This window comes from Cricetulus griseus (genome assembly GCF_003668045.3).
Source record: "Cricetulus griseus strain 17A/GY chromosome 1 unlocalized genomic scaffold, alternate assembly CriGri-PICRH-1.0 chr1_1, whole genome shotgun sequence".
In the NCBI taxonomy this organism is placed as follows: Eukaryota; Metazoa; Chordata; class Mammalia; order Rodentia; family Cricetidae; genus Cricetulus; species Cricetulus griseus.
The window spans coordinates 13,184,577-13,204,950 of record NW_023276807.1 but is presented as its reverse complement, the minus strand read 5'-3'; the positions used below and the strand labels follow the sequence as shown (position 1 = coordinate 13,204,950).

At 45.5% G+C, this 20,374-nt stretch overlaps 1 protein-coding gene and 1 pseudogene across 2 annotated transcripts in view; both read left to right on the top strand.

Annotated features, from left to right (window-relative positions):
* Positions 1–10,946, top strand: part of Plekhb2 (pleckstrin homology domain containing B2) — a 32,083-nt gene extending 21,137 nt beyond the window's left edge. For both annotated transcript variants that reach the window (XM_027386888.2, XM_027386887.2), the window contains 2 exons: positions 2,621–2,726; positions 8,241–10,946. In XM_027386888.2, coding sequence (XP_027242689.1) covers positions 2,621–2,726; positions 8,241–8,377 — 243 coding nt within the window. In that variant the 3' untranslated portion in view covers positions 8,378–10,946. The remainder of the gene's footprint in view (positions 1–2,620; positions 2,727–8,240) is intronic.
* LOC113832292 lies at positions 3,947–4,100 on the top strand (annotated as a pseudogene).
* Positions 10,947–20,374: the final 9,428 nt, after the last annotated feature.

Below are 20,374 nucleotides of genomic sequence, written 5' to 3'. Positions count from 1 at the left end.
GGTTCTCTCCTTCCACTCTGTGAGTCCTACAGATTAAACTCAGGTCATTGGGCTTGGACACAAGCACCTTTATCCATTGAGCCATCTGGCCAGGCTCGAATCCATTCATCTATGTTTACTGCCAAATCTTGCAAGGTTTTTGACAAAAGCTCCTGTAAGCCAATGGATCATGTTTAAAGAAAAGTGTTGTTTCCTTCCCTGCGCTTTGTGCACTTCTCTGTTTGTCTCCTCTTTGCTTTTATTCTTGGTTTTGGTCAGTGTTTTACACTTTTCAGCATAGTAATTTTATATATGTTTGTTAGATTTATAAGTGTTTCATTATTTTCAAGTGGTTGTATTCTGTAAACTCTTGGTCATTTTCCTTCTACTTCCCAAGTTCTGGGATTACAGGTGTGTAGGTAGCATCATGCCCTGTCTAGTTTTAAAATTTGTATTCTTTATGTTTTCTTATGGGGTGGGGTAGGGTGAGGTTTCCAGATAGGGTTTCTCTGTATAACAGCTCCAGCTGTCCTGGAACTTACTTTGTAGACCAGACTGGCCTCAAACTCACAGAGATCCGCCTGCCTTTTCCTGCCTAGTGCTGGGATTAAAGGCATGCACTGCCACCACCTGGCTAAAATTTGTATTCTTTATGTTTTAATATATAAAGATATGAATATATCTTATACTGATTTTTTTTTATAATTTTTAATTTTGAGTAGCATTTTTATTTTTTCACATAACTTATATTCATTTTATAATCATTAACTAAAACATTTTTATAATAGTTACTTTAAAACTCTTTCTATGGGTCTGGAGAGATGGCTCAGCAGTTAAGAGCGCTGATTGCTCTTCCTGAGGGCCTGAGTTCAATTCCCAGCAACCACATGGTGGCTCACAGCCATCTATAATGAGATCTGATGCCCTCTTCTGGCCTGCAGGCAACATGCAGGCAGAACGCTGTATGCATAATAAATATATAAAACTTAAAAAAAACAAAAAACAGCTCCAGAGCTAAGTGTGGTGGTGCACACCTTTAATCTCAATACTCAGAAGGCAGAACTACTGTGAGTTTGAGGCCAGCCTGGCCTACATAAAGTGTTCTAGGCCATCAAGTAGACTTGTAAAACAACAACAACAAAAAGATCTTGTTCAGTGAGAGACTCTGTCTCAAGAGAATAAGGTGTGGAGAGAGAGATGGAGCAGAGCATCCAGTATCTTCCTCTTGCCTCTGAATGCATGCACAGGCATGTATACCTTCCACACATGTATGATTGCATTGATACCCATACATTGCACATAGAGCACCTATATACCAGAACCCAACATACAAATCCTTTCTGGATAATTCTAGCATCTTTCCCCTGGTACTGGGATGGAATCTGGCGGTTCTCTCACGCCTAGCAAGCTCTGTCCACTGAGCTGCACCCCAACCCTCACACTGCCATCTCTGCCACCTCAGTGTGGGTGCTTTCTGTTGTCATTCTGTTTGAGATCTTGGCTATTTGTGTGAAAAATGATTTTGGGTCAGAACCTTGACATTTGAAACACTGTGAGACTCTGAGCTTTATTTTAATCATGTGTTTGGGTGGATCTCCTGCCAAGTGGGAGTAGAAGACCAATTTCTCAGCCCACAACCGGGGCTGGGTTCTAGCTTAGGAGTTTAGGTTCTCTTAGAGCACCTTGCTTCTCGGAGAGGACTCCCTGTTACTGCTCCGGCATCTCCATGGACAGGTACATGGCTTCCAGTGAGTGGCCCACCAGGCCTTTATTGATTCCAGGGGAATGAGAGGGGCAGATTGATTCTACTTGGCCATGGTGGACTTTGTGGCTCACTCCATGGTCTGCTGCCTGGTAGGCAGGTGTCTTGTTATCTGACAGGGATGAAGTCACCTGCTCCTCGCCCATCCTTTTCTAGCTGTACTCTAAGGGAACAGGGCAGGCTCTGACCTTTGGTGATAGGAGTAGGGTGTTCCTACAGGTGGTTCTTATGTGTTTGCTTAGATGGAGGAGTTACTGTCTGAAAATACTCCCTCTTGCTAGGCTGTCCTCTCTTTGGTTCTTTAGGCTGAGAAAGCAGACTTTTCCTGGACCTGTAAAAAAAAAATACTTAATTTTTATTTTATGTGAATTGGCATCAGATCCCCCAGTTGTGAGCTGCCGTGTGAACTGAACTCAGGTCCTCTGGAAGAGCAGCCATGCTCTTAACTGCTGGACCATCTCCCCAGCCCCAGCCTGGGCTTTTTTTTTTTTTTTTTTTTTTTTGTCTGTACTCATTGGGATTTATGAGTTACTAGCATCTCCATTATCCAATCTAGGACACGCTATAGCATGCCTGTAGAGGTCAGTAGACACCTTGTTTGTTTGTTTGTATGTGTGTATATAAATTAAAATACAATCACATCATTTTTCTCCCTCCCTTCCTCCCCCCAATACCTCCCATGTGTGTCACCCCACTCCATCCCCACAACACCCCTGCTCCTGGTCAGAGAATGAGTTTTAGGACTTATTCATTCCTTCTACAGTGTGAGTTTCAGGATGGAATGCATGTCATCTGCTTGGTGGCAAGCGCCTTTACCCACCGAGCCATATCACCAGCCCCCCGAAATTGTATTTCTCACAGGACTTTCTCTTTTTTCAGGTCTATGGCTATGGTCCATACAGTGGCGCATACCCAGCAGGAACTCAAGTTGTCTATGCTGCCAATGGGCAGGCATATGCTGTGCCATACCAGTACCCATATGCAGGTAACTCATGCTGGCTGGGGCTCCTGCTCTCTGCCTACACTGGGGGGGGGGGGCGGGCAAGGAGGGTTCCTTGTTTTCAGTTTGAAGTTAAGTGAGCTGCACTTTCTGTTGGAGACCCCCAAATCACTTTGTCAGAAAAGATTTCAAGACAGCTCAATACGGACTACATCACATGGTTGTTAGTGATCACTCTTACACAGGTCTACAATGAAAAAGGGCAGGAAGAGCAGAAAGAAATACGAAATATAGTTTCAAAGGAAAAAGAGCACCAGGAAACTTAATGTTGCAACCCAGGCTGAAAAAAATCAGAAGACTAAAGAAGTGGCCAGCCAGATCCAAACTGGAATAAAGGGAAGGGTGCCTTAAGGAAAGACTCCACCCAGTTGGTAAAGAACAAACAAAAGCTACTGAAAATGTCACTCTAGGAGGCTAGAATCTATCTCAAGTTGTCAGCAGCCTCATCCTCATGGTGCTGGCTTTAGAGTCATGGAAGATACATGAGTAAAGAGGTCACTGAATCTTCCATGGTTGCAGAGAGCCACTAAGGCCAAGCATATGGGAAGGAAGTCTTTGCTTGGAGGCCCTGAGAGGCCGTTGTGTGAAGCTGTGGAAGTGAAGCCTATGTTGCGTTGGAGACCCCAGGATGTTAGAGAAGCCAAAGACATCTGCTGAGGAGAGCTGCACACAGAGAGTGGAATCAGACTAGGAGAGAGAGAGAGAGAAAGAGAGAGAGAGAGAGATCTTACAGGCAGCAAACTGGAGGGGCAGAGCCATCTAAGTATGAACTGTGGGATTGGAATTTGCTATTTGGTCTTGCTTTGGTTCAGCATTTCCTCACTATCCCCATTTCCTGCCTTTTGGAATGGTAATATATGCTCTGAGCCATTATACAGTAGTAGTATTTTTTATTTTACACGGGGTTACTGTTAGAAGATTGTCTGGAGTCTCCAAAGAGACTTTGGACTCAGTGTTGAGACTGAAAGACATTTGGGACTTTCAGAGTTGCTAGACATAATGAAGCTTGTATTATAATATGATGTCCATGAGGCTATGGGGGCCAGGGAATGGAACGTGGTGGTTCAAATGAGATGCCCCCATATTCTCAATTGAATACTCGGTTCCCAGTTGGTGGCACTGTTTAGGGTGGGTTAGGAGTTATGGCCTTGCTGGAGAAAATGCATCACTGGGGGTGAGATTAGAGGTTTTAAAAGTCTCATACCATACTCACCTGGCAGGGGAAATACCATGGTCATGGAGGTGGCTTTCCCAGGGCAAGGCTTATCCATTGCTCTCCAGTTGTGCACTCCTGCAATTTCCCCAAATTTGGGGAACTGTATAATCTGTGGTGGGGGGACTGCTTTGTGCTTTCCCCTGAAGAAGGAGGAGGAGGAGGAGGAGAAGGGAAGAAGGAAGAAGTAGTAGTAGTAGTAAAAGAAGGAGGAGGAGGAGTTGCAAGAAGGAGAAGTAAATAAATGCTTCGTACCATGTCGAATTCATTCTCTGAGATTCATACTTGCTTTTGAGATATGAGCCCTCAGCTGTCCCTAGTGCTTGCTTCCATGCGTCCCCTGTGATGGTAATGGACTCTTCTCCCTCTGGGACCATAAGCCCAATTACATCTCCCTTCCTGTAGGTTGCTTCGGTCATGTGTTTCATTACAGCAACAGAAAAGTAGCTAAGACACCACAGCATTAAGGAAGACTTGGTGATTTTGTCTACATAGTACCTGGGTCACCTCAGGGCATCAGGCAGAGTTGACATCAGTTTTGTTTATCAAAGATGCTTGTAAGAAGTGACAGGGATAGGGTTGGTGGGATGGTTCAGTGGGCAAAGGCACCTTCCACCAAGCCTGGCAACGGTGTGTTCAGTTCCTAAGATCCACACAGTGGAGGAAGAGAACCAAGTCTCCCAAGTTGTTCTCTGACCCCTACAGGTGCTCTGTGGTACAACCCCTACAAATAAATAGTGGGTTTTTTTTTTTTTTTTTTTTTTGGTTTGTTTGTTTTGTTTCAGTTCTAGAGTGAGCCAGCAAGAAACTCACTTGTGCAGCCCCGTGGTGTGGTGATGCATGCATTTAATCCCAGCACTCGGGAGGCAGAGACAGATGGATCTCTGTGAGTTCGAGACCAACCTGGTCTACAAGAGCTAGTTCCAGGACAGCCTCCAAAGCCACAGAGAAACCCTGTCTCATAATACCCCCCCTCCAAAAAAAAGAAACTCACTTGCAGTTTCTCTGTTTTCTTTATTGATGAGAAAAGTTCTCTCTCAGCTCCCCCCCCCTTTTTGAAAATTAGATTATTTTAAATTATCGGTATGTATGTGGATAGTGTACACATGGCTGAGGAGGCCAGAGGTTTCGGGCCTTCCAGAGTTGGAGTTATAGGTAGTTGTGAACTGATGAACCTGGATACTGGAAACCAAACTCAGATCCTCTGCTCTTAAGCACCAAGGCATCTCTCCAAATCCACCCCCTCTAACTCTCTAAGTTTTCTCCACAGATCTCTAGCTATTACCAGGCACAATTAAGATGTTTCTAGTTTGTTGCTAGAACTTTGGCATTAGGCTTCGTGGTGACTCATGGCAAGTCTGAGCTGGGGACTGGTGGGTGAGTCCTGCTTCACTGGTGGCTTAAGCTGCTTTCTAGTTTCATCTCCTGGGGCTTCTTTAAGGCCGCATTCAGGAGATCTTTAACTGTTGCGTGGATGAGTCTATCTTTTGTGAATGGTCCAGCCTGCTGTGGTTTGATAGGACTGTATTGCTTGAGCAGTATGGCCGTTAGGACCGGTGGAGGGGGAGATGGAGGAGGAAGTAGAAGCAGAGAAGGAAATGGGCTAAGAGGGGGGCAGAGGAAGTGGAGGAGGCGGCACAGGATGGATGGATGGCTGTGGCAATGTGGGAGGAAGTGTAGCTTAGAATTCCCCAGGTTACAGCACAGTCAGGCACATTTGTAGCTTCATGTGACGCATTTTAGCAATTTGGATGAGAAGATTTTCCCCAGACGCTCTTCTGGGCTTCTTGGAGCTTACATAAGTCTTTCTGCAAAATTGTAGAAATTCTTGGTTATAGATTAAGGACCTGAAGATGGTATCTTTCGGTACTTCTGGCACCAAGTGTATACACACCACATTCTTTGCACTCTTTGATAATGTCTTTGATGTTGGGACCTTTGAAGTTCCCAGATATCCTCAGTGAGTTTCTCCTTTAGTGTCTGTCTGTTGAAGAAGTGACTGTGCTTTGGGGTTGGAGGTACTAAGCGGAAGGTGTACGTAGCTCACACTGTGAATGAGAAGCATCTTTTTAACATTTTAGCTTATGCATGACTGTAAGTCAAAAGGTCTGTAGCAGAGTCAGGCAGTGGCCTCTTAAAAAAAAAAAATAATAATCCTCAGGAGAGACCTGTCTTGACATTACTTGGTGCGTAGCTGGTGCAGCTGTCATAAACCACCGAGGGCTGGGGTTACAGGTACGAGCCACCATGCTTGGCTGCTGATTCATCTTCCTTCAGGCTCTGCCCTGTTTCTCCCACGTTCATCCCATTTGTCTGTCATCCTAGCAGGCATGGTGGGGAGGGCTGTCATGGAAACCAGAGGCAGACCTCCGAAGCTTTATCGTGTAGGATTTGCCTCTGTTTATTGGTGCTCTGATCTTTGCACTGTTAAGGGGTTTGGCCCTGGCAAGCAGAGGACCCTGATCTGTTAGTAAGTTCTTAGAGAGTGGCATGTATAAGGTTTCAGGTCCTCTAACTGGCCCCCTCACTCTGTTCAGAGGCCACACCCCTGCAGCTCTCTCTGAAGTATTGATACACAGCCTGTGTTGTGACCTTGTAGTTCTTGCAGATAGTTGAATGCTTTCCTCCTGCTGGCAGCTGAAAGCTTGCCTCCCTCCAAAATCCAAGGCAGCTTTCAGTTTTCGCTCTTCAGTGTGGTTGGGTCACATTGTATGGATCCCCCAGCCCCCGGAAACCCATGAGTAAGAGACTCCCTTTGTTTTCCCAGAACTGAAAGGAACTAAAGGCATTCTCCCCAGTGGCCGTGTTGCTATATTTGTCTTACTTACTTTTCTATTGCTGTGATGAAGCACCATGACCAAGGCAAACTCTTCTCTATATAGAAGAGTTTATTGAGCCTATGGTTTCAGAAGGTTAGTCCATGACCATCATGGAGGGATAGAGGCAGGCATGGTGCTGGAGCAGTAGCTGAGAGTTTACATTCTTATCCACAAAGCAGGAGACAGAGATAGAGCTAATTGGGAATGGTGTGGACATTTGAAATCTCAAATCCCTACCCTGGTGACTCGTCTACTCCATCCAACAAGGTCATACCTTCTAATTCTTCCCAAACAGTTCAACTGGGGAACCAACTGGGGACCAAGTATTTAAACATGTGAACCTATGGGGGGGGCATTCTCATCCCAACCACCACACTCCTCTAATAAAATTCTTCTGAAGGGTGATCAGCTTCCTCTCTACAGGCATGTACCATCCTTCTGCCTTTTAGATAGGGTCTCACTGTGTAGACCAGGCTGGCCTGAATCTCACTATGTAGACCAGGCTGACTTCGCATTCACAGACATCTTCCTCTCCCTGTCTTCCACATGCTGGGATTAAAGGTGTGCAACACCCTGCCAGGTCTCATGGATCATCTTTTAAAATATATTTATTAGGTTTATTTATTTGTTTATTGTGTGTGAGTGTATGTGTGTGTGCGTATCAAGTGCATGCCTGATGCTTGCAGAGATCAGAAGAGGGCATTGGACCCCTTGAAGCCAGTATGGATACTTTGATGTACCATGTGGATGCCAGGCCCTCTGTAAGAGCAACACGTATTCACTAAGCCATATCTCAGGACCCTCACAGCTCATCTGTTATAAATTGCAACAGTGTCTTCCTCAGCATATGTGTGATGGGTCTTAGAAAGGTTTGGGTTGAACTCATTGGAGCCACTGGTTAACACCTTTCCATAGGTCCTCGAAGGCCAATTAGTGAGCAAGCTGGTTATATGGAGAGTGGATACAGCGTTCATGTTAAGGGCATCATATAGCCAGACTTTCATTGGACTGCCGGCTCCCCGGATAATGACATGGAGACTTATTTTTAATTACCAAAGCTTGGCCTTAGCTTAGGCTTGTTCCTAACTAGCTCTTAAAACTTGAATTAGCCCGTTTATCTTAATCTACGTCCTGACATGGCTTGTTGCCTCTCCTTAGTACAGTATGGTACGTCAGACTTTGCATCTCACAAATCCCTGCCTCTCAGACCCCACCCTCCACCCCCACTCCCATTCCTCTCTTTCCCTGGAAGCCCCGCCTATCCTCTCCTGCCTAGCTGTTGGCTGCTCAACTCTTTATTAAACCAATCAGAAGGTGCCTTAGGCAGGTGAGGAAGGACAGACGCATCATCACAGAGTGTGATCAGATATCCTGAAACAGCACCATCTTTTCAATGATTGTCAGATTTCCAATTCACATCTTAAAGATCTTCTTTTCTCTCTTTCTCTCTCTCTTTTTTTTTAATAGGAGTTTATGGACAACAGCCTGCCAATCAAGTCATCATCCGTGAGCGGTACCGAGACAATGACAGTGACCTGGCCCTGGGCATGCTTGCTGGGGCAGCCACAGGCATGGCCCTGGGGTCTCTGTTCTGGGTCTTCTAGAGCCTTCAAGGTGTTCTGTGCATCGCTTCTGTTAGTCCTGTGTGCAATAATTGATTTGCAGGGCATTTCTGTTTGTGACAAGTGTCTTTCATAATAATTTAAATAGTTCTTTTGAAGATAGTAATCTGATGATTGTGACCGACCTGCATGGTACCACAGAGAAGGCCTGGAAGTATGCTGTGAGTGAGAACCGGAGTTCCTCAGGGTACTGCCTTGCACCAAGTCTTTCTTAGAGAGCTCTTGGATGACCTTGTGTAAACACACCCGTTTAAAAGGCCATTTTCTGTTTAGTTAGGTATAGTACTTAATTAAGGGACGACTCTCCCTGCTATGCCAATACTAATCTGATGGAGGAGGATATGAATGAGTGTGGTAAGAAGAATTCAACTTCTTTGACATTAACTGTGAAATCTCACTCTAGACCTAGAGCTGTGGGCTGGTGTGAGAACCCTGTGATCCACCCTCGGTAGCTCCCGGGTACCTACCTACAAGATTGCCTGCTCAGGATAAAAGTGGACACGCCTTCCCTTTAGACATTATGCTTCAGGAATCTGTCCAGTTTTATTCTCTTGCTATTCTTCTGTTTGCTTTTTTTTCCCTGGGAATAATTGGAAATAGTCTCAAGGTAGGAATTGAATTGAGCCTCAGAATTTGAGGCTTTACCTTTAAACCCTGCTGAATGAAGAATAGTGAGTGGCAAGTGGGTGGCGGCAGACTGGCGTCTGCCCAGTGATGTGCTTCTATATTTGCTGTAGGCGTGTTGATTGCCAGCTCAGTCTGTCTATAGCCTATTTTTCTACTTGTAAAGGAAGTATGGTGAGGGGAATGGGGGAGAGCCTTAGTAGAATGTCCCTGACTCAGGCCTTCTGGTGCCTAAGCTGTACAAGGGCACTCTTTAACTCCTGGAGAGGTTGTCCTCAGCCATGCTAGGGCCCTGTGACTGTCCAGAGTGTGGGGATGAACCAGAGCAGGGCGGAGATGACTCAGGTTCTGAGTGAGAAGTGAGATAGGGTAGAGTCTTGGGGGTTTGTTCTAGCGGAGATCTAGCCTCGTTTTCAGTCCTGACCCGCTTGTGATGGAAAAGCTTAAAACATTTCTAGTCCCCAAATGTGTGATGCTCTGGGAAGAAGCCCACAATCCTGTTTTCTGAGAAAAAAAAATGTATTTCTAACATTAGAAAGCACATGTTCCATGTATTTAAACCTTCTGTTCATTTACGTTGTAAAGCTCCCATTTCCAGCTTTGTGGCTGGCATGTTTGAAGCAGTGCTCTTTCACAAAGGCAGGACAGCACAGTGATGGCCCTGCCCTCTACTCTTTTAGTCCTGTTTCTCCAGAGTGCTCGAAGTAAGCACACTGTGACTGTGCTCAGCCCACCTCATGCATGTTGCCTTGCTACACTGCTTGGCAGCTTTTCCTTCAGCAGTTCAAGTCTTGAACATATCTCCATATGAGACAGTTGCCAAGCAGATGTGATGGTGCCCACGGCGTTTTCCTGGCTACTCCTAGGGGACTTGTTGACACAGCAATGCCCATTTCTGGCTGAAATGTGCTTTGTCATCTCTGGTAGATGGATGTGTGACAGCATGGTTCTGATGGTTTGTAGTGTCACCCTCGTAAATGTAATGTTGATTTTACATCCTGTGTTGTAAGAATGGCTTTTTCCTCACAATGTTACCATTCTTAAAGCTCCATGCTTTACTTACAAAACATTAAAGTCCATTTTCAGTGATGCACAGGGATACTAATTTCGAAGTTACTAGGATTCCTGGAACCAGGAGGTATTAAGTCATGCCCCTGAAGTGCTACTGAAACAGAATTATCTCCTACTGTCCCATGGGTATGCCCTGCCCAGACCTTGGCCCCAGTGGGACTAACTTTAACAGGCAGCCATAGTTGAGCCTGGTCATTTCTTGCCACCAGTTGCCTGATTCTGGAATGAAATATATTCTGGGTATGAAGATGGACTCAGGCATTTCTTTTCCTCAGCCCCTGTTCTCATAGATGCTGCCCCTTTGGTTGCTTCAGCCATGTCATTTTGCACCTCAGTCAGTCATGAGATTCATGAGTTGGAGGGAACTGCGTGTTCAGGGTTGAGCAGCATTTCCCTTCCATGGATACTTCTAAATAATGACTCAAGGCTGGAAGACGTTGGCTGCTAACACGGTGCAGCTGATTTTATTGCTCTTTGGTTCTTTCAACTTTCCATATGAAAGAGGGAAGCCTGAGGTTCATATCTCAGATCATCACTTGTCAGGAAGGCCCAACATTGGGTATTTTAGGTCATCAGTTCCCACAGTAGCCTTGTGAAGGGTAGGAAGTTCCCGTGGTTGAGACAGGGTGATCCAGACTTATTTTCTACATGTCTTGTTGCTCCTATGTAACCTTTCATTTTGCCTTCTAGTTTATGTAGATGAAAGACAGAGGACACAGGCAATCTTCTTTGTGGTTGCTTTTGTGCTTCTGTTATTCTGTTGTGTCTACAGAGCCTATTTTCTCCCTGTGTGTGCATATGGTATGTAAGTTTATAAGTGAACTTATTAAAATATTAAATGATCATTAACCTTAAACTATGTTTCGTTGTGACTTCTGTTGTATTTTTAAATTATTTGAGGGTGACTGGAGAGATAGTTAAGTGCCTGCCATGCAAGCATGGAGATCTGAGATCAGATCTGTGGTATCCATGGGAAAGCTGAGCCTGGCTATAGACATTTGTAACCATAGAACGGGGGCCTTGGAGAAAGGATGGCTCCCAGAGATCACTGGCTAGTCCTCTAGCCAAGCAGTGAGCTCTGGATTCATTGAGAGACCCTGTCTCTAAAGATAACATGGAGAATGATAGATGATGACACCTGACATGAACCGATGGTCTTCACACAAACACATACACATAAATTACCAGTCATGGTGGGCTGGAGAGATGGCTCAGAGGTTAAGAGCATGGGCTGCTCTTCTAGAGGTCCTGAGTTCAATTACCAGCAACCACATGGTGGCTCACAACCATCTGTAATGAGATCGGGTGCCCTCCTCTGGTGTGCAAGGATATATGCAGGCAGAACACTATATACATAATAAATAAATCTTTAAAAAAATTACTGGTCATGGTGGCCCATGCCTTTAAACCCAGTCCTAAGGAAATAGAAGCAAGAATATTATAAATTTGAAGTCAGTTTGGGACCACATAGGGAGAAGAAAATAGTAACACATTGTCAGCTTTTTCTGTTACCTGCAGTAAGAGTTCCGCTTACTCAGGGCATTAGGTATTAGGGATGCACTGTCACTTCAGAAGAAGAAACTCGCCAATTCTTTTTCTTTTAAGACTTACTTTTATTTCATTTTATTTTTGAGATAAGGTCTTACTATGTAGCCCTGACTGGCCTGAAAATTGCTATGTAGATCAGACTCCTAACTCGATTTTTTTTTTTCTTTTGTTTAGACAGGATTTCTCTGTGTAGCAGCTCTGGCTGTCCTGGAACTTGATTTGTAGAGCAAGCTGGTCTCAAACTCACAGACATCCACCCGCCTGAGTGCTAGAATTAAAAATGTGTGCTGCCTTGCCTGGAGTATTATTATTTCAATTATGTGTGCTTGTGTATGCCTGTATAAGAGATGACAGAGGGATTAGATTCCCTGGAGTTAGCCTCGGGTCGTCTTGCAAGAGCTGTACAAGCTCTTAACCACTGAACCATCTCTTTATCTCCAGCTCCTAACTTGCTTTTTTTTTTTTTTTTTTTTTTTGAGACAGGGTTTCTCTATGTAGCAGCCCTGGCTCTCCTGGAACTTGATTTGTAGACCAGGCTGGTCTCCGACTCACAGAAATCTGCCTGCCTCTGTCTCCCGAGTGTTGGGATTACAGGTGTGAGCCACTACCATCCAGCCAACTCACTAATTCTTAGAGTATCTGTAAGGGAAGTTTTGTTCGGGTTACAGCTGTTGAGGCCGAGACTCAGAAGCTAACTACTTGGGAGGGAGCTGCCAGTAATTTTAGCTTGTCTCTGCATTTATGTTATACCATGTATGATTTGTGCAAGAACACATGGTAGTTTGGGTGGTCACACTTTTACAATGGCTGTTAGAAGACTTTTTTCCTTGAGCAGATCAAATTAGCAGAGAGTCCCTACTAACTAATCTCTCTGGGTATAGGAATGTTCTGTATGGTTCAGGGAATCTACAATAACCACTCTTTTTGAATGAGTGAGCCTATTAAATACATAGCAAGCCAAAGCAAAAGAAAAACAAACAAAAGGAAACAGCAAAACATTCAGCAAAAACTGACCAAGGAAATCCCATTGAGGAAGTCTGTGAGTCATAGGAAGGACAGAGAGCATCCCCTTGGTAACATGGGCATAAAGGTAGCATCATCAAACGTGGGACTTAACATGAAGCAGAAACAGGAATTAAGAAAGGAGTTAACAGGAATTAAGGAAGCCGGCTGCAGTTCCCCAGGCAGAGCAGAGTGTTCGCTCAGGTGAGGCTTCCAAGTTAAGAACAAATAGCAACAGAAGTAGACAATTTGCCAGGTGGTGGTGGTGGTGGTGGTGGTGGTGGTGGTGGTGGTGGTGGTGGTGGTGGTGGTGCACACCTTTAATCCAAGCACTCAGGAGGCAGAGACAGGTGGATCTCTGAGTTCGAGGCCAGCCTTGTCTACAGAGCTAGTTCCAAGACAGCCAGGGCCATACAGAGAAACCCTGTCTGGGGGTGGAGGTGGGGTGACATTTTAAGTCTGGTGTTCCAAGCACCCTCAGACACTCTGGAAGTTGAAGCAGTCGGCTGGAGTTCCCCATTGCGCTTTCTCTCTCTGGTCCCACAGCTAAGCTTCTCTCCTGGCCCCTCTTTGCTGCTGGAGTCACTTTTATATCTTCAAATGGACTGGATGCTGGTCACATCCGATGGAAAGTGTTTACCTCCCAGTTATTTTTAAGGGCTCACTGATTTTATTCTTGAGCTGTTTTGCCTGTTGTGTGTGCTGTTATGTTATAGACATGGGGCCACAAAGGATGCTTTAGACAAACATATGAGGGTCTGAAAAGGGAGTATGGTGCAGCCCCACTTTCAGAGCTACTTCTTGGCCCAAACAGTAAGCACATGATAGTTTACCAATAGAATATGCTTTACAGTAACTTGATTTTTATTTTTTTCCCTTTTTTTCTTTGTATGTGCCTGTGTCTGCTCATGTGCATGCAGGAGCCAGAGGTCAACATTGGGTGGCTTGCTAAATGGGTTTACATATTAAATTTTGGGACAGGGTCTCACTGAACCTGGAGCTCTCTGATTGGGCTAGACTGGCTGGCTATAGAGCTCCCAGGGTTGATCTCTCTCCACAACTGCGCTTAGTTTTCATATGGGAACCAGCCCTCAGTCACTATCAACAGCATGAAAGATGAACAGGAAAGCTGCCTAGAGGAAATGGGCTATTTAGAAATTAGAGGAGTTTTCAAATATTTGTTAAAAAAAATAAAACAAGGACCTGGGGAGATGGCTCTGTATGACCTGAGTCTGATCCCTACTACCCATATAAAAAAGATGGGTATAGATTAGTGTATTGTTTGGTCCTTCAGAAAAGCCACTTCCTGCAGTAGGTGTTAACACAGAAACACAACGGGACAATGCAGACTAAGAGACTTTGGAGCACTCAGCCCAAAATTGGATGTTCTTATCAAAGCCGTCTGCTCAAGGTTCAGGATCTATGAGGAAAAGAAGACAGAAAGATTGGAAGAGCCAGAGGTGATGGATGGCTCCAAAGAAACAGTTTCTTCCCGACATAATGGGACTGATGCACACATGAACTCTCAAAGACTGTGACAGCACACACAGGGCCTTACAAGTCCAAGCCAGACAAACAAACCCTAGCACCTTGGAGGAGAATCAAGCACAAGGCCCCACTGCTAGTCAAGAAATTGTTTGCAGTTGATATCTATTAGGAGAAGGAGAATCATTTTTCTCTGGTGGAGTGACATTGGGTCTATCAGTCCTACTCCAGGGCAGGCCACATGTCAACTTGGTCAATACAAAACAGACTCCATGTTTTTTTTTTTATTTTGATATTTCAAAGATATTTTAGGATTTTTTAATTTGTTAATTATTGACATTTTGGGAGAGAGAGAGAGAGAGAGAGAGAGAGAGAGAGAGAGAGAGAGAGAGAGAGAGAAGAGAGAACATGAAGCAGGGAGGTTAGGGAGGGAGGTGAGATGAACTGGGAGGAGAGAAAGAATGTGATCAAAATATAAGCCAACAGATACAACATATGAACAAACAAACTGGCTGTTTAATGTGTACCTATAATCCCAGAACAAAGAGGAGGAGACAGGCAAGATCCCCTGAGCTCAATGGCCAACAGTTTAGCCTAATGGTGAGTTCCAGACTAGTGAGAGACCTTGACTTTAAGGGGATGGCCAGAGTTCCTGATGACACGCTGGAGGTTGTCTTGCCCTCTGGCCTGTACACTCACACCCAAACACATACATGAATACATGTGTACCCAGCACACACATGCATTTGAATACACAGAAGCACACACACTTTTAAAAGAAGACAATACTCTTCACTGTTCTCAATTTTTAATGGAAGTCATGCTTGTGTTAATCTTCATTTTGACAGTATTTTCTGATCAGTAAAACTAGTAGCACAAATCACCTTTAACTGCTAGTTGTCAACCTTGGTGGGGTGGGACTTGGTCAGTTTGGGGTTGTGACCAAAGCTTAGTTGGTAATGTGCTTGTCTTGCAAGCATGAGAACCTGAGTTGGACCCCTAGGACCCATGTAAAAAGGCTGGGTGCGGTGGCACACTCGTGTAATTCCAGCGCTGAATGGGCAGAAGCAGAGAGATCCCTGAGGCTTGCTGGCCAGCCTCCCTAAGCTACTCAGTGACTTCCAGGCCAGTGAGAGACCATGTCTTAAAAGAAATCATGGAAGTCACCTGTGGAATGACCCTGAGTTGTCCTCAGCATGTACTAACAACAGCACACAACCACACCCAAAAGATCTAAGTCCTAACAGTCTGGGCTTGGGGTGGGGCACGTTTTCATACTCTTCCCTAAGTGGCTCCGTGCTTCCTCCTTCCAGTCCAGTCTCTGCTTAGTGCTTCCAGACTCAAGCCTTCCTCTGCCCAACCCAGGAGGAGTTCCCTGTCCCAGTACCTTACCGGGAGGTACAGAACGGATGTCTTCCCTCACTTGGACGGTCTTTCCCACCCTGCCTCAGCTCTGCAAACGACTGACATTAGATGGACTCAGAGAGCATGGCCTCTCACCTCAGTTTCTCCCTCTGTGTAACGGTCCCACCTCCCAGGCAAGCAGTAGGTACACAGTTTCTCTCCTCTGGCCTCTCCATTGTTTTCCTTGGCCTGTGACTCCCAGGGATCCCAGCCCCAAAGCTCTGCAGTCTCTGAGAACCTATCAGACCTGAATCCAAACCAGCCCTCAGCATGGTTCCCCTGCAAGTTAAGTTGGAGAAACCAGATGATGAGGGCTCCTCCCCTGCCATAGATCTTCCAGGCAGCTGCCACTTCTGGGAGCTGCCACTGGGTGTCAGAGTGGCCCCAGGAAAAGTCTTTTCTTGTCATACAGCAACACCTATCCCTGCTGAGCCTAGGGTTGCATTGGAGGCTTAGCACTAGAGAAGAGGAAGTGTGAGGGCTTAGCAGCGCCTCCCTGCCCTCCTGTTCCAGAGGAACTGTGTACCCCTCCTGGTCCTGGGAAGTCTGCCTGTCTGGCGCTGACATTCTAGGCACAAAGGGATGGCTGATGGATGAGGTGCTCAGAAAAGAGAGGGCTTGCTAAGCCCTAATTGTCGGAACCTCTCTTCCCTGTTCTTTCGGCCACAATGGTGTTTCTGCGCAGTGGCAGACCCTGGTCTGAATGAGTGATGGATGTTCACACTGTAGCCACTGGTGGTGGGCGATGAGCTTCCTACTGCATGTGGGCAGGTGGCTACCTCTATCTGATGATCATGCCACTGTCAGTGTGAGGTTAGCCTGCGTCAGCTATGTGAATGGCCGTTTTTGATGACCATGTGCCATGTAGGACAACAGAGGGCTGTAAGGGACCATGGTCACTAGCCCAAGGAGGCAGCATCTTGTCCAATGGGGTACAGAAATAAGAGTTTTACAGAAGCAAGGGCCGGGCTGACTCTGTGTCTCAGCCCCAGCAGCATCCTTTGGGAAGAGGATGACCTCAGCATCTGGCCTTGGGGGACAACAAGGTGGAGGTTAACACACAGGTGGCCACTCAAAGGAGTTAGCAGTCCAGAGTGCAAGACTGTTGATAAAGATAACTTGTTAGGAGCAACCTTAAGAAGGAAGGACTAATGCTTGACTCACACACTTCAAGGGTACACTGCTCACGACTGGGAAGGCCTGGCAGCAGGAGCTTGAAGCAGCAGCTGCTGTTGTGTCTGCCCTCAGAAAGCAGGCAGCAATGAGTGTTGATGCTTAATTCACTTGCTCTATTGTTAAGTCTGTTCTCCAACGGACCACGGCATGTACTTGCCTTTGTTCAGTGGGCTCTGCTTCCTGGTGCCCACTGCAGGATCAGAGATCCCACAGGTAGGCTCTTGGCAGTGCCCCTTCTAATCAGTACAGCTTGGAGTTCACACCTGAATGGGCTTTCACAGCTTCTCATCAGGCAGGCTAGTCCTGCTCTGCTCAGGGACAGTGGATACAGAGATTCCATTGGACTTTATTTTTAGGTTTCGGAGTAGTAAGCATCCTCTCACACTGCTTGTAGAAATGCACAGGGCTATTGTATTAGTCAGGTTTCTTAAGAAGAACAGAACAAGTATAATATATTAATATTGTGTTTTATATGGGATATACTAGAGTGGTTTATCGGTTGTTGTCTGGCTATTCCAACAATGGCTGTCTCAAGATGGAAAGTTCAAAACTACAAGAATCCCGTAGTTGTTTGGTCCACAAAGCTCATCTGGTCTTCAATCTATGTTGGGATCCCAAAGAAGTAGGTTCTAATGCAGGTGAAAAAATGCCTCAGCAGGAAGATCAATGAACTTTCCAGTGAGAGTGAGGACAAGCAGGCAAAAGCAAACGCTTCCTTCTTCATTGTCTTTTACATAGGCTGCCACCAGAAGGTGTGGCCCAGATCTAGGGTGGGTCTTTCCACCTTAAATGATCCAAATTTAGAGCATATCTTCCCACGTCAAGTGACCTGATCAAGAAAAATCCCACGTAAGTTCCCAAGCTGCTTGGGTTTTAGCTGATTGTAAATGTAGTCAAGTTGACAATCAAGATTAGCCATCATGTGTGCCTTGTGCTCCATGTCTTACTCAGCTTGCTTTCTTATATGACCCAGGATCACATGCCAAAGGGTGGCTCTGCTCACAATGGATTGAGCCTTCCTTCATCAATCATTAATCAAGAAAACTCCCCAGAGACACGTTCACAGGGCAATCTGATGGAGATAATTCCTTGCTTGAGATTGAGTTTCCTCAGGTGACTCTATAGCACATGGAGAGAAACTCAAATATTGAAGTCATTAAGTGCATATTCCTTAACCCCCTCTTTTCCTCTCCCCGTTTTTCTTCTTCCTTTTTCTTCTTTCTTCTTCTTGAGACAGGGTCTTATAGAGCCCAGGCTAGCCTCAAACCCATCATGTAGCTAAGGAAGCATATGGGTTTCTGATCCTCTTGCTTCTACCTTCCAAGTGCTAGGATTGCAGGTGTGAGCCCTTGTGTCTGGTTTCCTAGGGATTGAACATGTGGCTTTGTGCCTGCAAGGTGAGTGCCCTACCAACTAAGCTACATCCCCAGCCCTAACCATCTATTTCAACGTGCTGTCTTGAAAACTAATTCCAAAGAGGAAAAGTCTCATACACAAAGATGCCCATCACTCCTATTGGAACAGTTGGAAGAGCTCTAGTACTGGGAAAGAAGTTGGTCATGGCCTCAAGAACCACTTTAGAACTAGTGGAAATAAAGACAGTGAAGATCATAGCACCCGAGTAAACAAAGCATAGTGGAAGGGTGGTGGTGGCGTATATATGTGAGAGTAGTATAGCTTGATCTGATACTTGTGGGACTCCTAGTGGTGGGAGCAGGGCCTGTCCCCAATGCTTTGGCTGGCTTCCAGGAACTTGCTCTTCCTATTGGTTTGCCTTGCCCATCCTTAATACAAGGGGAGGTGTCGGGCCCATATATTGGAAATCTATTCCATCCTGCCACGAGTTTAGAGAGCCCAAGTCACTCCTATTGTCTTTAAGATATTAGCTTAACAGCTGCAGGATGTCCTGGCCTTGGTGGTGAATGGCTCCTACCTAAATAACAATAGACTTGGGCTCAGGTGAGTAGATGATACCTGCAGCTATGGGGTGCCTGATGGCCGGATAGTACATGCAGCTACAGAGTGTCTTTAGGATGAAGGGAAGTGATTGCCCTTTATACATGATAATAGAAGTCTTCTGCCATTGTCTCCACCTTCGGTTGTTTGCTTAAGTTTGATGCATAAATAAACTGGGCATATTCAGTATTAACTGATTCTGCCCTCTTGATATTATCCTATGTCTCCGTCTTTCCTTTAATGTCCATAGCTAGCCTTCCCTCATCCACACTCCCCAACTCAGGAACGGACCTGGGGCAGTTCGGCTGGTCTCATTTGCAGCCCTAAAGACACCAGTCTGCAGCCTATGGCCCCTGCAATAAGGGACTAATACAGACAGGCCATGGCAGGAAGGTGATTATTTCTACTTCAACTTGATATGCCATGCTTTTTTGACACCCATCAGAGGCCTCCCCCTTTCTGAACAGAAACAGAGAAGGAGTGAATTGGGGGAGGGCAGAGGTGGGAGGGAATGGAAGGAGAGGAGGGAGGGGAAACTGTAGTGGAATGTAAGGAAGGGACTCGCAGCTCCAGGGCACAGTCCACCACTGTGGGGAAGGCGTGGCAGCAGGAGTGTGAGCCACTGGTCATATTGCACCCACAGCCAGGAAGCCCAGTGTGAGCATAGAGATGGGCTACACAGCCTGCTCCCAGGGATCTACTTCCTTCAGGGAGCCTCTACCCTCTGAAGGTGCCACAGCCTTCCCAAACAGTGCCACCAGCTAGGGACCAAGTGTTGAAACACAGGAGTCTATGGAGAACGTTTCCTATTTAAAGCATAGCACCACCCTTTTCCCATGTGATGTGGAAAGCCATGCCCTCTTGCTGTAGTAGCCACTGTTTGGTCTCTGCTGTGGGTGCTAAGACCTGCAACAAAGGCAGAGCCATTTCAGAGTATAGTGTCCTTAAAGGAAATACCTGGGGTGGCAGTTATCTCCTGTGTATGGTGTGAATGTCTCCCTGGTGATCTACCTCAGGAGTATGGAGACACCTCAAAGATGGCTGAAGACTAAAGAATGTATTGCACTTGCTGAAGGTATGTATGGGACAGGTTTGTAAATAGTGGCATCTGCAATGTGGGCTTTACTGAAGGGAAGAAGACAGCTGTCCATCCAGAATGAACTTCCTTATGTAAGGGGGAATTATAACAAGAAAAAGACATGGTGGAGGCTATCTTCCACTTTAGTCAGTTTTGGTGATATGCATACTATAGGAACACAAGCAGATACATCCCTCAAACAGAGCTATGCACACACAGAGAGACATGCAGATCCACACATAGATATACCCATACACAGAAGCATGCATACACAGATATGAACACACACACAAATACACCAATACAGAGATACACAGACATACATGGACACACAGTTATACTTACATACACATATGTGCACACAAACACAGACAGATTCATGTACACAATCACTGACACATAGGTGTATGTACAGGTAGAATAAATTCAAGTTAGTTAGAGGACCATTCACACTGAACTGAAGGTGACATGAAATTAAAATCAATGTCCTCACTCTATTCTTCCTCACTTAAAAAAATAACATTATTAAGAAATGAGTAGGTGTGAAATCATGATATTGAATATGTTTGTAGAGAAAAATAACAAGTTTCTCTGACATTGTCAAGAATAAAATAGGCCAGGTATGGCAATGCACA